The 14,059-nt window shown below is 41.4% G+C and overlaps 1 protein-coding gene across 1 annotated transcript in view; it reads left to right on the top strand.

The window, feature by feature from the left end:
• LOC142245459 (guanine nucleotide-binding protein subunit alpha-14) overlaps positions 1-14,059 on the top strand; it is a 214,851-nt gene that overhangs the window by 101,227 nt on the left and 99,565 nt on the right. Inside the window, exon 2 of the mRNA XM_075318184.1 lies at positions 13,267-13,451. Coding sequence (XP_075174299.1) covers positions 13,267-13,451 — 185 coding nt within the window. The remainder of the gene's footprint in view (positions 1-13,266; positions 13,452-14,059) is intronic.

Below are 14,059 nucleotides of genomic sequence, written 5' to 3'. Positions count from 1 at the left end.
AAATCCAAACCAGAATTAGTAATGGAATTGTCACGGTTCATATTTCATGGTCATGAAGGTGCGAATTATTTATTTTTAAACAGGATGTATACGGACAAAACTGTGATTAATTTTATACTTGTAGTATGTTAGTGAATGGAATTGTAAACTGATATCCTAAACTAACAGTGCAGAGTATGTGAATCGAGCTGAGGATCTGCCATATGAAATACACAATATTTGAGCACACTCTTAGCTATCATGCACATCATACAATTACACTGCGTTTTTCACAGTAAAATTCAAATGTTTTTACAGTGAAACATTGCGGCCAAAAAGCTGCTTAATTGTATTGTTAACATGGCCTTAAGGATATTTTACAAAGCTGACCACTTGTTTAAATATATGTGCAAGCTTGAGTTCATGCTCCTTGTTCTATGCGACATGGTCTGAACATAGACCACAATGCCCTAAGTGGCTGCGCGTCTCCCAACCTGAGTGACTACTTCTTCTTCATAGATTTCTGTGAGGCTCCCGCGCTCAGGTCAGCAGATCCTCAGCCAGGTCATGCCCTGCGGTCCATGCTCTAACCCAGAGGTTCCCAACTCCAGTCCTCAAGGCACACCAACAGTGCATGTTTTCTGGGTTTCCTTAGTATTGCACAGGTGATAATTTAATCACCTGCAAAGGTGCTGAATCCAACACCCATGCAATGCTAAAGAAATCCTGAAAACATGCACTGTTGGTGTGCCTTGAGGACTGGAGTTGGGAACCTCTGCTCTAACCCAATGTTCCCAAACTCCAGTGCTCAAGGCCACCAACAGGGCATGTTTTCTGGGTTTCCTTAGTATTGTACAAGTGATCATACAGATGATGATTCCAACACATGAGCAATACTGAGAACACCCAGAAAACCTGCCCTGTTGGCTTCAAAGACTGGAATTGGGGAACACTGCTCTAACCGTGATGCACAGCTTTCTACGTGAGCCCTAATAATGTGGCTATCCCTATTTTATTTCCTACACATTATAGGACTGTAGACAGAACGATGCTTAGGCTCGTCTGTTGCTTGACAGCCGTCTTTCCCATACGTAGCAGATTGTCGGGATTCCCATACAGAATTCATGAGTTTTCAGACTTGTCTGGCGGATGCTGACCCTCCAGGACAACAATGGGATTAGCTGTCCGAAAACAAACTTGCCTGATGAACCTCTCCTCCGCGCCCTCACACATATTACAATGTGACTGTAGTCTAACGGCATGTCCACCATGTGGACTGCAAATACATTTCTGAAATCCTAATGCACACGTTTTGTGTTTTTTTTTGTTTTTTTTTTTTTGCTCCCCCCCCCCCCACATGTATTTGGAGACCTGCTTCATTTTTGCCATGTCAATTTTTAGTTTTTTTTCTTTTTTTCTTTTTTTTCTTTTCTTTTTGCCCAATATCGAAAGCAGTGCCAAACCCCCTTTAAAACGCTATGTTAACGATGGTGCAGCATTTTTTTTTTTTTTTTTTTTTTTTTTTTTACTTTATCTATTGGGGGTGTTCTTACAATTAAAGCAGGTGACTGCATCATAACTATTTAATATATGATGTAAACACATGAAATCCACCTAGAAAACATTTGCAAAATGGAAAAAACATATACATCATTTTTCTGCTTTGGATGCAGAGAACAATGCTGTGAAAACGCTGTGTGTCTGAACATACCCTAATGTGTGCATTTGTGACCTTGCCACTTGTCCCTTTTGCGCGTACATAACCAGTGTTCGGTGCCTTGGAGCTGGCATGTACATTAGGCTTTGAACCAGAGCGGTGTTTACAGATGGTGGCTAGTAAATGGCTCTGTCAGATGCACAATAGACTCCTGGCATCCATTTACAGCCTCACTGACACTCTGCAGGCGGAGTTGTAAGCGTGTGCATGTGAATAAATAAACCTCCCGTCAGTATTAAAAGCTTCTGACAGATTTCTCAGGTATATGGAAAAAAAAGTTGTTTATGGAAGATAGAAGCGTCTTGGCTGCTTCATTCTGACACATTGAAGACTGGTATCTACAGACCTGCCTAAAAGGCTTTCCATGCCCACAAGTCCAATTCACACTGTTGGTTTTATTACAGAAAGTTTTGTTCTGAATCCACTCCAGATACATGAATGGAATCAATGTACCAAAATCTGAAGCCCGGTAGTTAACGCTTAAAGCAGCACTCCAGCACTTTTTGGTTTTTCTTCGCTGGGGTGGTGGTTTAAATCTAAGGTCCCTCTCCCCCCTACTTTTATACTCAACCTCTGTAACCAGCTTGTGACCGCATCTTCTAACTGACTGCAAGCCGAAGTTAATCACAATCTCTCAACGCAAGTCTGAGAGCCTGAACCAGGCTCTCCTAGATTTGTATTGAAGAGTGACCTACAGCTCTCTCCATGAAACACTGGATACAGATCACAAGGTGCCAAAGACTGACGAGAGCGATGTCTAGAAGTGCTGAAAACGCCAGAGGGTGAGTATAAGACCGGGGACAGGGACCTTTTAGATTTAAAAGCACCAGTCCTGCTCTGAAAAACAAACAAAACCCTGGAAAACCTAAGTTAAAGGCCCCATACATCATAATGTCATTTGAACTCGCCAATGTTGACTGGTTTGGCAGACTGTGATACACCAACTGCCTAATATTGTGTGGAGAGATGTTGATTGACAGACATCCAGATGTAGTAGTCTGCCTTTGTGTACACCTGCAGTAGGCGTATACGCCCAAAAATGGTGCACGACAGGGCACACAGTGACTGTCTGCACAATTATAGTCAATGACCTCTTAAGTGCCGCATATATCAAAATTCCTATTTTTGCGGTGGGGAGGGAGGGGAGTATTTGAACATAAGCCACGACACGAACACTGAACAGGGGATAACACAATGCGAAAGCATCCTTAAAGTGAATCCATCACCAGGTTTTTGTTACCTCTTCTGACAGCGGCATAAAGTAGGGAAAGAGACCCTGATTTCAATTATGTATCGCTTAATTAATCGAATTTCTTTAGATCTTGCAAAGCTCAGAAAGGTAAACCTGCCCACACCACAACTCTGTGTACATTGTATATAAGCTGCTAACCACTTCTGGGGGCATGCGTGGTCGAGCAGGCACACGGACCTAAGTCGGACACTGATTATCTCATGGTGATGAATCACTAATCGTGAACAACCTAATAAGTAACGATGGGTGGACTCGCAGAAAACCAGGATTGGTGGGTCTAACTGGACTAAAAAAATCCCCCAAAACCCAGTTTGTGATATCAAGCCATGATGCAGCAGACAGCTGGTGGCTGGTATTCTCAGGCTGGTGAGAACCACAGTGATTGGGCCCACCCAGCCTAACCATAGCAGCTGCCAGGGATTGTCATATCCATTAGATGTGACAATCCTCGAACTTTACCCTGGTGCGGTGGCAATCGGGTTGATAAGTTAATAACAGCCCACAGCTGCCACTAAGCTCTAGATTAGTAATGGAAGGCACCCTCTTTCACCAATTTATTGATCTCCAAAACACTCAGGTCCGACGTAACCCACACAAGGTCCCACAATGATTCTAGCTCTGCTACATCTGAATTGACAGTAGGCGGATATTGACAATGACTGCCCGCTGTGGGCTTCAAGCAGAGACTGAACCACACGATGAGCAGTGATGTCACTCAGGTTATTTGCGGTTACAGCTGGAGGTTCCCACAATCTTCCACCTGTGATTGCATTTAACTTGACCTTAGTAAACTCAATAACCTCACGTCTGTTCAGACCTGCATCTCTAGGCAGAAAACAGCATTTTTTTGCCAAGAAATGTAGATTTGGTGCTGACCTTTTTAAACCATATTCCTCCACCCAATCTACACCTTCTGGAAAAAAAAATCGCATCACTACATTGTCATACCCCATGCGGCAGTAATGTTTTGTTTTTTTTCTGTTTTTTTATTTATTTTTTTTTTATTTTTGCCAGGAGCTGCAGATTGGGTGCAGGAATATGCTATAGAAATTTCAGTACCAAATCTGCATCTCTTGACAAAAAACACACACATATCATCTGCCAGGAGATGCATGTCTGTGAAATCTGTGAGTTTGAGGTTAGGTTACCTGCGATCAAAGGTGTATGACAGTAGGAACATCTAGCTTTGACCGCAAATAACCTGAGTGACGTCACCACTCATCGCGTGGCTTAGTCTCTGCCTGCAGCCCACAGTGGGCGGTCATTGTTCTATGGCTGCGCGTTCTGCCTTCAGATGTAGCAGAGCTGGAGTTGTCGTGTGTCCTTGTGTGGTTTACGTGGGACCTGGGTGTTTTGAGGTTTAATAAAGGGGTGAAAGATGGTATTTTTTTCTATTTTATTTCAATAAAAGATGTTTTTGGTGTTTGTGTTTCTTTTCACTTACTGACTAGGGATGAGTGGGTCTCATAGATGCCTCCCATTACTAATCTTGAGCTTAGTGGAAGCTGTGGGCTGTTATTTACCCCTTATTATCCTGATTGCCACTCCACCAGGGCAATTGGGAAGAGTTTGGTAAAGTTGCTGCATTATCACATCTAATGGATGTGACAATCCTGGTTGGCTGCAGGCTGCTATTTTTAGGTTGGGGGTGCACAATAAGCATTGGTCTCCCCAAACCTGAGAATACCAGCCTAATACTTTTATCATGGCTGAGTTTCAAAATTGGAGGGATGCACGATTTTCTTAAACTTTTATTTAAATAAAAAAAAAGCAGCAGCCGGTTCCTCTTATTTTGATACACAGCCAAGATAAGCGCACGGTACAATAATTTTTTTATTTAATTTAGTTTAACACCACGATAGCGACCTGCAGACATGGTCTGTGATTGGCTGCAGTCAGATGCTGTCACACAGGCTGTGGGCGCATCTAACTGCAGCCAGTCACAGAAGCAAGGACTGCCTTTGGGCGGGGAAAGCAGTGAATATGAATGAGTAATAATGAGCAACCCTGAAAGAAGAGTGAGTGGCCACAGGAGCAGTTACAGCCGTGCTGGAGAATCGGTAAGTATAACACTCTTGCTTGATTCTTTCTTTTTTTTTTTTTCCTTTTTTATATATTTTTTTTTTTTTTTATTTTATTTTTTTATTTCTCGAGTTGCCGGATCATTAGCCACAGCTACCTGAGAACTCCGGGTCCGGTACCCGGATCTGGACTTTTACAGTCTGGGTCCGCCCATCACTATGAGTGACACATCCCAGTAATTAGTGTTTCATCCTTTATGCTGTTACCAGATTACATAGGAAAAGCCTGCTGACAGATTCTCGTCCAGTGCCACACATTTGTTTTGACAGCACAGATATATAATATACTACGGGAAATGGATACATTTGAGACTGCCTTGACAGGACTGAAACTGGCAGGGAAGGACTGCTAACATTGCAGTGTGCTCTTGTCTATCAGAACTAGCTTTTGAAGCAGTGTCATTCATATCACTAACTGGGGCCAAGCAGATTGGTAAGGGAGGTATAGCTGCTATAATAAGGGGCAAAGCTTCTTCCTAGAAAACTGGTTTCAGTTTTGTGCTTCTTTAACCTGTTTACTGCAAACTGGTCTCCTCCATCGCCGCTCCTCTGCCTGGTCTTTCAGCGCATGCGGCATCTGTGCCTTGGGCTTTTGAACAGCAAATGGTGACTAATTGCTCTTAGAAGGCCAAGAATAACTTGGCAAACTCTGGCAAACACCATAAATTCTTTGTGGGCAACCTGTAGATCTGGACTCACTGGCAGTTCTCTGACCAGTCCGGAGTAGATTATGGATACCTGGTGTAACAATAGCCACATTTCAGCTCAGAAGTTACACGTGTTGGACTGGAGCCATATTCATTGTTGTACCATAGACCACAGAGATGCCTCTGTTTTTGTTTCTGTTACCATATTGACTAAAACCCCTGTAACTTCCTCCACTGCTCCAGTGTATTAGCAATTCAGTGACATTTTTAACCCCTGGGCGATTTTCCGTTTTCCTTTTTTCCTCCCCTTTTTTCCAAGAGTCATAACTTTTATTTTTCTGTCAATATAGCCATATGAGAGCGAGATGAGTTGTACGTTTGAAGGAGACCATTCATTCTGCCCCATATTGTGCTGGAAAACAGGAAAATAAAATTTTCTAATGCGGTGAATTGCAAAACAAGTGTAATCGCACAATTGTTTGGGGGGGGGGGGGTTATTTACAATGTCCACTATACCGTAAAACTGACTTAGCATTATTATTATTATTATTATTATTATTATTATTATTATTATTATTATTCCCCGGGTCAGTATGAGTTTGTAAATACCAAACATGTATAGTTTTTATTTTCATCTAAATGCCGAAAAAAAAATTCAGAAATTTGTTAAAGAAAAATAAAAAAAAAATTGCTCTTGTGTTGCCATTTTCCGAGACCCGTATCATTCCCATTTTTTTGATCTGGGGCTCAGTGATGTCTTAGGCTGCTTTCACACATCCGGTTTTTGCTATGCGGCACCATCCGGCACTTTGCAGGAAAAACGCAACCGTTTTTGTTTTTTTTTTTTTTTGCTGCCGGTTGCATTTTTCCTGCATAGACTTTAATTAGTGCCGCATTGTGCCGCATGGCCTTGCGTTCGGTCCGGTTTTTGCCGCATGTGGCAGATTTAGCCGATGCGGCGGCCGGATGGAACGTTGCCTGGCACGTTTTTTTGTGCGGCAAAAAAAACGCATCGCCGATGCGCTGCTTTTCCCAATGCATCCCTATGGATGCCGGATGCGGCGCGATGCGGCAAACACCGCATCCGGCTGCCGCATGCGGTTTTTGCCACTGCGCATGCTCAGTAGCATGCCGCAAGCGGCAAAAACCGGACGGGCCGCATGTAAAAAACTTATGCAAAGGATGCTGTGTTTTCACCGCATCCGTTGCATAGGTTTCACAGCCGGATTGAGCCGCACGGCTCAAACCGGATGTGTGAAAGCAGCCTTATTTTTTGCCTCTTGAGCTGACTTTTTTTAGTTATACAATATTTGTGTAGATTTGACATTTTGATCGCTTGTTGTTTCATTTTATTGCAGTGTAGCAGCGACCCAAAAAAACATAATTTTGGTGTCTGAATTTCTTTTATTTTCACCTCTATTCTCTTTACCAATCATGTTAATTGATTTTGTTTTGTTAGATCTTGCATTAATGAAAACAACGATAAATGTGTAATTTTTATTTGTTTTTCAATGGGGCAAAAAGGGGGGTGATTTGAACTTAGGGGTTTTTTTATTTATTTTTTTTATTGATTGTATTAGTTCCCTTAGGGGACTTGAAGCCTGCACACTTCAATCGCTTCTCCTGATCAGTGATGCTGTGAGTGCTGCCATTCACAGGAAGTGAGTCATGACCACAACAGGGGTCATCAGTTGACCCCGCACGCTCATGACAACCCATTGGCGCCCCAATGACCACGTCACGAGCCACCAATGGCGGCGGGAACAGCACGATTCCTGCCGGTGTTAGATCGTATTGTCAGAGTTTGACAGCGCAATCTGAGGGGTTAAGGGGCACTGCTGGCTTGGAGAGCCACCTGCGTCTGTTAGCGACGTGTGCGGGGAATAATGCGTGCTCACTGTGCGAGCACACATTAAAGGGACAGACCCTGCCAAGGACACACACATTGGATAAAGTGCAAAAAAAAAAATAACCAGGGGAATTGAAGCTAAACGCTGTGTAGGACGTGGCATTAAAATATTTTTATAGGAAAGTGTTTTCTAAAGTCATTTTGTTTTGTGAAAAAAATTGCTTTTGTCACTTTTTAAGAGCAGTCTTAAAAAAAATAAATAAATAAATAAAAATCATAAGTTTAGTGTGCCAACTAACAGCTTTGCCTTTTGTTGTAGTTGAAAAGTACCTTTTGTATTAAATGGCTAGTCCTTCAAATAGTGCATGTCCAATATTGCACTTTACCATGTGTCGTGTAGCTAGAAATCCAGAGTTAGTCCCATCGGTCTTCAGGAGCACACTGCCCCTCTGCCTTACTGCTTCTGCCGGGGAGGTGCGCTTTTACATATTGATATCTAAGGTTGGCGGTATGCCTGAGCCGCTGGTCTGAACTGTGTGCTCTGTTGCTGCTTTTACAGCATCGGAGGAGAGCTGGGGCTCTGAAGATGGCCTGGTCTAGGGATTTAGTTTCAGAGCAGCGCTTGCAAGCTCTATAGCAAAAGGCTTACTAAGAAACCAGCCACCCTAATAGTGTGAAGAGGTGTTCAGTAATGCAATGAACGATAAACTATAGAATTCTCAAGACTGGAGAAGAGTTGTACTAGAAGGTAAATTGCAAGCACTTTACAATTTTATCCACTTATGATGATAACAAAACCCCTTTTTAAAGCGCACCAATCACCAGGATTTTCTTATATAACCTAAAGCCAGTGCTATACTGGCACCATCATGGTGATTCTATACATACCTTTAGTTGTCTGCTAGGATGTATAGGTTTTGAAACACAAGCAAGTAAAGTTTGTAAAATGAGCAGCTTTTGAGTGGCAGCAGCTGATAGCTGGGGTGGGTGTTCATAGTGATTCCCGCCGCCCCTGCATGTCCATCCTGACTGTTATTTATGCGACTTCTATTATAGAATCGTTTTACTAAGTGACTAGAAGGACCCGTGCTTATGTCATTCCCATGTGACCAGAAGGGGCGAGGCCTCAGCCAACAGAAAAATGTTGCTTTCTAGTATCAGTTATGTTGGCTGAGGCCCTGCCCCTTCTGGTCACATGGGAATGACATAAGCACGGGTCCTTCTAGTCACTTAGTAAAACGAAAGTAACAGAGGGAGGATGGACAGATGGGGGTGGGAATCACTATGAATACCCACCCAAGATATCAACTGCTGCCATTCAAAAAGCTGCTCACTTTACAAACTTTACTTGCTTATGTTTCAAAATCCATACATCCTAGCTGACAACTAAAGGTATGTATAGATTCAGCATGATAGTGCCAGTATAGCACGGGCTTTAGGTTACATAGGAAAATCCTGGTGATTGGTGCACTTTAAGGTTTCATAGTATTTCATCATTAGGCTGGTGCTGTGTTTTTGCTATTTTCTCTAAATTTATTAGAAAGCCAACATGTAAAAGCTTCAATAAAATGGAAAACAATGAGTTCTTTGTAAGATGTTTCAGCATCACTGCATTGTAATTTCAGTTTTTCCATGAGCTAATAAAACATGAAAAGAGAATTTTGGGGGAAAAAAAGTCTGCCTGCATTAACATCTGTCATTCACATCAGAGACTGAAAGACCTGGTATCAAAGATGGGAAGGATGTAAAAACGCAGTGCTGTTGCTGCATGGGCAGGCTCACTGGCATGTGAGAGCCAGAAGCATAGACAGATTAAGCTGCAATTTACTGAATAGTAGCTTTCACCTGTCCAGAAACACTGCTAACCTGCACCATGTATTTCCAAATGGGTTCATTGCTTCTTTAGGCACTAAATAGGAATCTTTCACCAGGTTTTTGCGTCCTTATCTGAGAGCAGCATAATGTAGGGGCAGAGATCCTGATTCCAGCGATGTGTCACTTACTGGGCTGCTTAGTGTAGGTTTATATAAAATCACTATTTTATCAGCAGGAGATTCACTAGAAGAATAGTAAATATAAGGCTAGGTTCGCACACTGCGTCTTTTTGACGCTGCGTTTTTGTGCGTTTTTGGCAGCTAAAAACGCACAAAAACGCACCTGCGTCGAAAAAAACGCATCAAAAGACGCATGCGTTTTGCCGCGATTTGGTGCGTTTTTGGCTGCGTTTTGCTGCGTTTTTGATCTCTGCGTTTTGCTGTGTTTTTCCAATGCATTGCATGGGGGAAAAACGCAGGAAAGAACTGACATGTCCATTTTTTTTTCTAACTCAAAAACGCAGGTAAAAAAACCAGATGTGTGCGGACAGCAAAAATGAAAACTCATAGACTTTGCTGGGGAAGCAAAATCCTGCAGTTTTGAGGCAAAAAACGCACCCGAAAAACGTGCAAAAACGCCGCGAAAAACGCACTGTGCGCACATAGCCTAGGAGTACCAAACAGCAAGTTTAGAACCTCTCTAAATCCTTGCCCCCATCACTGATCAGGAAGCTGCCAACCGGTGGTGTGAGCGGAGTATACAGAGCTCAGCATTCACAGAACTGATAAATATGCAGAAGATAAAACATTGATTTTTATCATGATAGCAAGCAGCCTAGTAATTACTACATAGCTGGAATTGGTCCCTGACCTTACATTATGCTGCTTTCAGATGGGATTGCAAAAAGCTGGTGATAAATTGTGCCCGCTGAAATTTTTTTTCCATGACGACATTCGGGATGTGTAAAAAAAAAAACAAAACAAAAAACAAACCCAAAAACTAAAAGTTTCTGAAGATTTCCACTGAATAACATCAGTCCAAGTGCTGTCAGTTTTGTACACATGTAAAAAATTAAAGTTTGCACTTGGAATGATTTTATTCAATTGGACATGTATTTTTATATATTTGTTTTTTTTTTTTTTTTTATAATTTATGGCCATGTGAACGTAACCTAAAAGTGACAAATATTCTATTTTGATGGGAAAAAAAGAAATGCTGACATATAAACTGAATTTATCTTACCTTTTTATGTTAATTTTTGACAAAAAAAATAATCAGTTGTTAAGTTTTAGCTCTTACTAAGCCCCTCTTCAAACATCAGTGATTCTGATGTGACCTGGACATATGAAGACCCATTAAAATCAAGGGGTCTACGCACACATCAGTGTTTTCACAAGGAGCTTCTGTCCGTATAGAGCACATGCGTGTCCATGTGTTCTGCACGGAGACAAGCCGGTTTTTCTCTGGCAGCACTGATTTCACACGGACCACACTGATGTGATCCTTGTGACGCTTATCGAAGAAAACACGTGTGTTTGAAACTAAAGGATTTTCTATACTCGTCTGTTTCCAGCGCTGCTGTCTTCGGTGCTACTCTCACTTGCTTCCAGACCTGCTCATGAATATTCACTGCACCACGGACTCAGAAGCAGCAGCACCGGAAACATCCGCACCTGGTACCAGGTGAGGATAAAGTTCCTGCTCTTCATCTACTATCGTAGATAGTACATGGTGAACACTAGTTTGCCAAAATCGAGGCACACAGATGGGCCATACACGCCTTCAACAAACGTTTTTCACGGACGTATGAAAGAGGCCTAAACAAGTTTATTGCTTTAGAAAATAGTTTTCCTCTAGAGAGAGGAAGCTGCCGCGACATGAACGGAGGCTGCACCAGATGAGCAGCTGAAGGACCTTCTAACTGTTTACCTCTAGAGCCTTTCAGATCATGTGACCTGAAGTGTCCTAGAGATAACTATATGGAAGGTCTTTCAGCTGCTCAGTTCCTGCAGCCTCTGTTCAGCTCCTGGTGAGGACCTGCAAGATGTGGTAATGTATAGTGTGTGAGTGACTGCAAGATGCGTGTGTATTGTCAGCAAAGATGCGGTCACGAGAGTCACGCCTACTAGTCAAACGCGCCCATTCCATACACTTATGAGTGAGGCTGCACCCACTAGTCAGGTTCTGACCCGAAACATGCATAACACACAATTTCGGTCACATGACTGCCGTTCCCGCCTCAGAAACTGACATTCTCGCAGTACACACTTCTTTTTTTTTTTTTTTTTTTTTTTTTTTTTAAATCCACCCTTTTCAAGTTTCAGTAATGGTTTTTCTGACTCCTTACCGCTGCATTCAGTGAGAAAAGGCTGTATGTGTACAGTTGCTCTGGGATCCGGTGGAGTCTACTGAATGACGCTATTAGGAGATATTTTAGTTGACAAGGTACCAGAAATTCTAGTGGTTTCATTCTGTTGTGTAGTGACAGAGCTCTTCTAACCCACAAAATAAGTAGAGCATTTACTACCCCATGAAAATAAACATTCTGCGGTGGGAAGGATAGTAAGCAATGGCTGCACATGGAAACCACAAAGCCTAATAAAAAGGATGCTGTCAACAGAAAATAACTGCATTAGCTTGGTATTTAGCTTTTATCTGGAATTTACGGAGGCCGCATCAGTTCGTAGCTCAGATTTAAAGTGCTGTGCCTACTTAGACTTGTTCTCATATTTTTATGCTTGTATTTATATTATGGACGGTCTTGTTTTTCTATTACTTTTAATCTTTTTAGAAAATTAAGCTGGTTATTAATCATTTTTTAATTTTTTTTTTTTTTTTATATATTTTTTTTTAAAGATTTTTTTTATGGTATAGTGTCATTAATTCCATAGCACTTTGCAGACATTATCATCACGATCCCTAGTGGGGCTCACAATATAAGGTCCCTATCAGTCTTCAGAATGTGGGAGGAAATTGGAGAACCCAGTGAAATCGCACAAAAAAACAGAGTATACAATCTCCTTGAAGGTGTTGTCTTTGGTGGGATACAATCTCCTTGAAGGTGTTGTCTTTGGTGGGATACAATCTCCTTGAAGGTGTTGTCTTTGGTGGGATACAATCTCCTTGAAGGTGTTGTCTTTGGTGGGATTTGACCACTGAGCAACCGTGCTGCCATAAAATCTCAGCAAGCTGTTAATTCCATGTGGTATGCGAAGAGTAAATTAGTGTTTTTTTTTGTCTAAAAGCTCCTATTTTAATTTCTTATTTTAATTACTATTATGAATAGTATGTAGTTATTGCTCATTCCAAGGAGTTTAAGTTGGAGTTCTGCCTAGTTTCTCGTTTTACGTTATATATGTACAATGAAAGACTCTTTATTTCATGTTTTGTTTTTTTTTTGTATACAATTTTTGCTTTAAGATTTTTTTTTTTTCTTTAAAGGGAATCTGTCAGCACATTTTTGCTACCACATCTGAGAGCAGCACGATGTAGGCAAAGAGACTACGAATCCAATGATGTATCATTTAGTTTACTGGCTGCAGCGAATCTTTCACATTCAGAGATTTTAGATTTAGCATGTAGCAGAGCTCTGAAAGCTAACCCCGCCCACAACAGGCTCTCCATGTATATTGTCTATAGACAGTGAGCTGTTAATCACAGCGGGGGCATGTCGAACTGCCAAGGTATGAGGCAATGTAGTCCAAGAAATGGTGCTAAAACAATTACTAATAAATAACCGCATTGAGCTTGATAACCGCAGTGCAGAATTCTGTGTTTTAACCACTCACTATAGCATGTTGTTTTTCGAATACATAGCAAAAACCTGCTGACAGATTCCCTTTAAATCCTCTTTTTACACCTGTGTCTTTTGGTCCTTTTATTCTAGAAGTTGATCAGTGATAAATCCTTTTGTTTGATTCCCTCAGGCACTGGTGAGAGTGGGAAAAGCACCTTCATTAAACAGATGAGAATTATCCACGGCTCCGGTTACACAGATGAAGATCGACGAGGATTCACAAAGTTGGTGTATCAAAATATATTTACTGCCATGCAATCTATGATCCGAGCAATGGACACACTAAGGATACAGTACTCTTCCGAGCAAAACATGGTAGGTTCATGCATCTGCCGGTAAATGTGATAGCCAGAAAGGTTTGTCTAAAGATGAAGACATTCGGCAGCAATAGATTTCCTGACAATGGAATAGCTTTGCTTTGATCCTTCATTTTCTTAATATCACGTCCATAGACGGGGGTTTTAGTGCATTTGTATTTAAGAAATACTATTTAAAGGGAACTGGTGATCAGGATTTTATCCTATAAACTGATGGCATGCATGTAGAGGTTTACTGCTGAGTAAATCCTTACCTTGCTTACAAATCATCTGTTTTATTGATTTAGAAATTTACAGCTTATTAGCATACAATATCAATTATAGACTTCTCTCAAATGGCAAATCAGATTTCTTCAAGAACGGTAAGGAGTTAATCAAAATTTAAACCTCTTTATCGACAGTCCTAGCCAAAATAGTTGGCACCCTTCAAATTGTTCCAGAAAATGAATTATTTCTCCCAGAAAATTGCCATTACACGTTGTGTTATACACATGTTAATTTACTTTGTGTATTGGTACACCACAAAAATATAACTGAGAAAAAAGGTAAATTGGACATCATTTCACACACAATCCCAGTAATGGGCCGGACAAAATTTGTTGGCCC

Source organism: Anomaloglossus baeobatrachus, chromosome 1, assembly GCF_048569485.1.
Source record: "Anomaloglossus baeobatrachus isolate aAnoBae1 chromosome 1, aAnoBae1.hap1, whole genome shotgun sequence".
In the NCBI taxonomy this organism is placed as follows: domain Eukaryota; kingdom Metazoa; phylum Chordata; class Amphibia; order Anura; family Aromobatidae; genus Anomaloglossus; species Anomaloglossus baeobatrachus.
The sequence above is the reverse complement of the archived record's forward strand: the minus strand, read 5'-3'. Positions and strand labels throughout refer to the sequence as shown.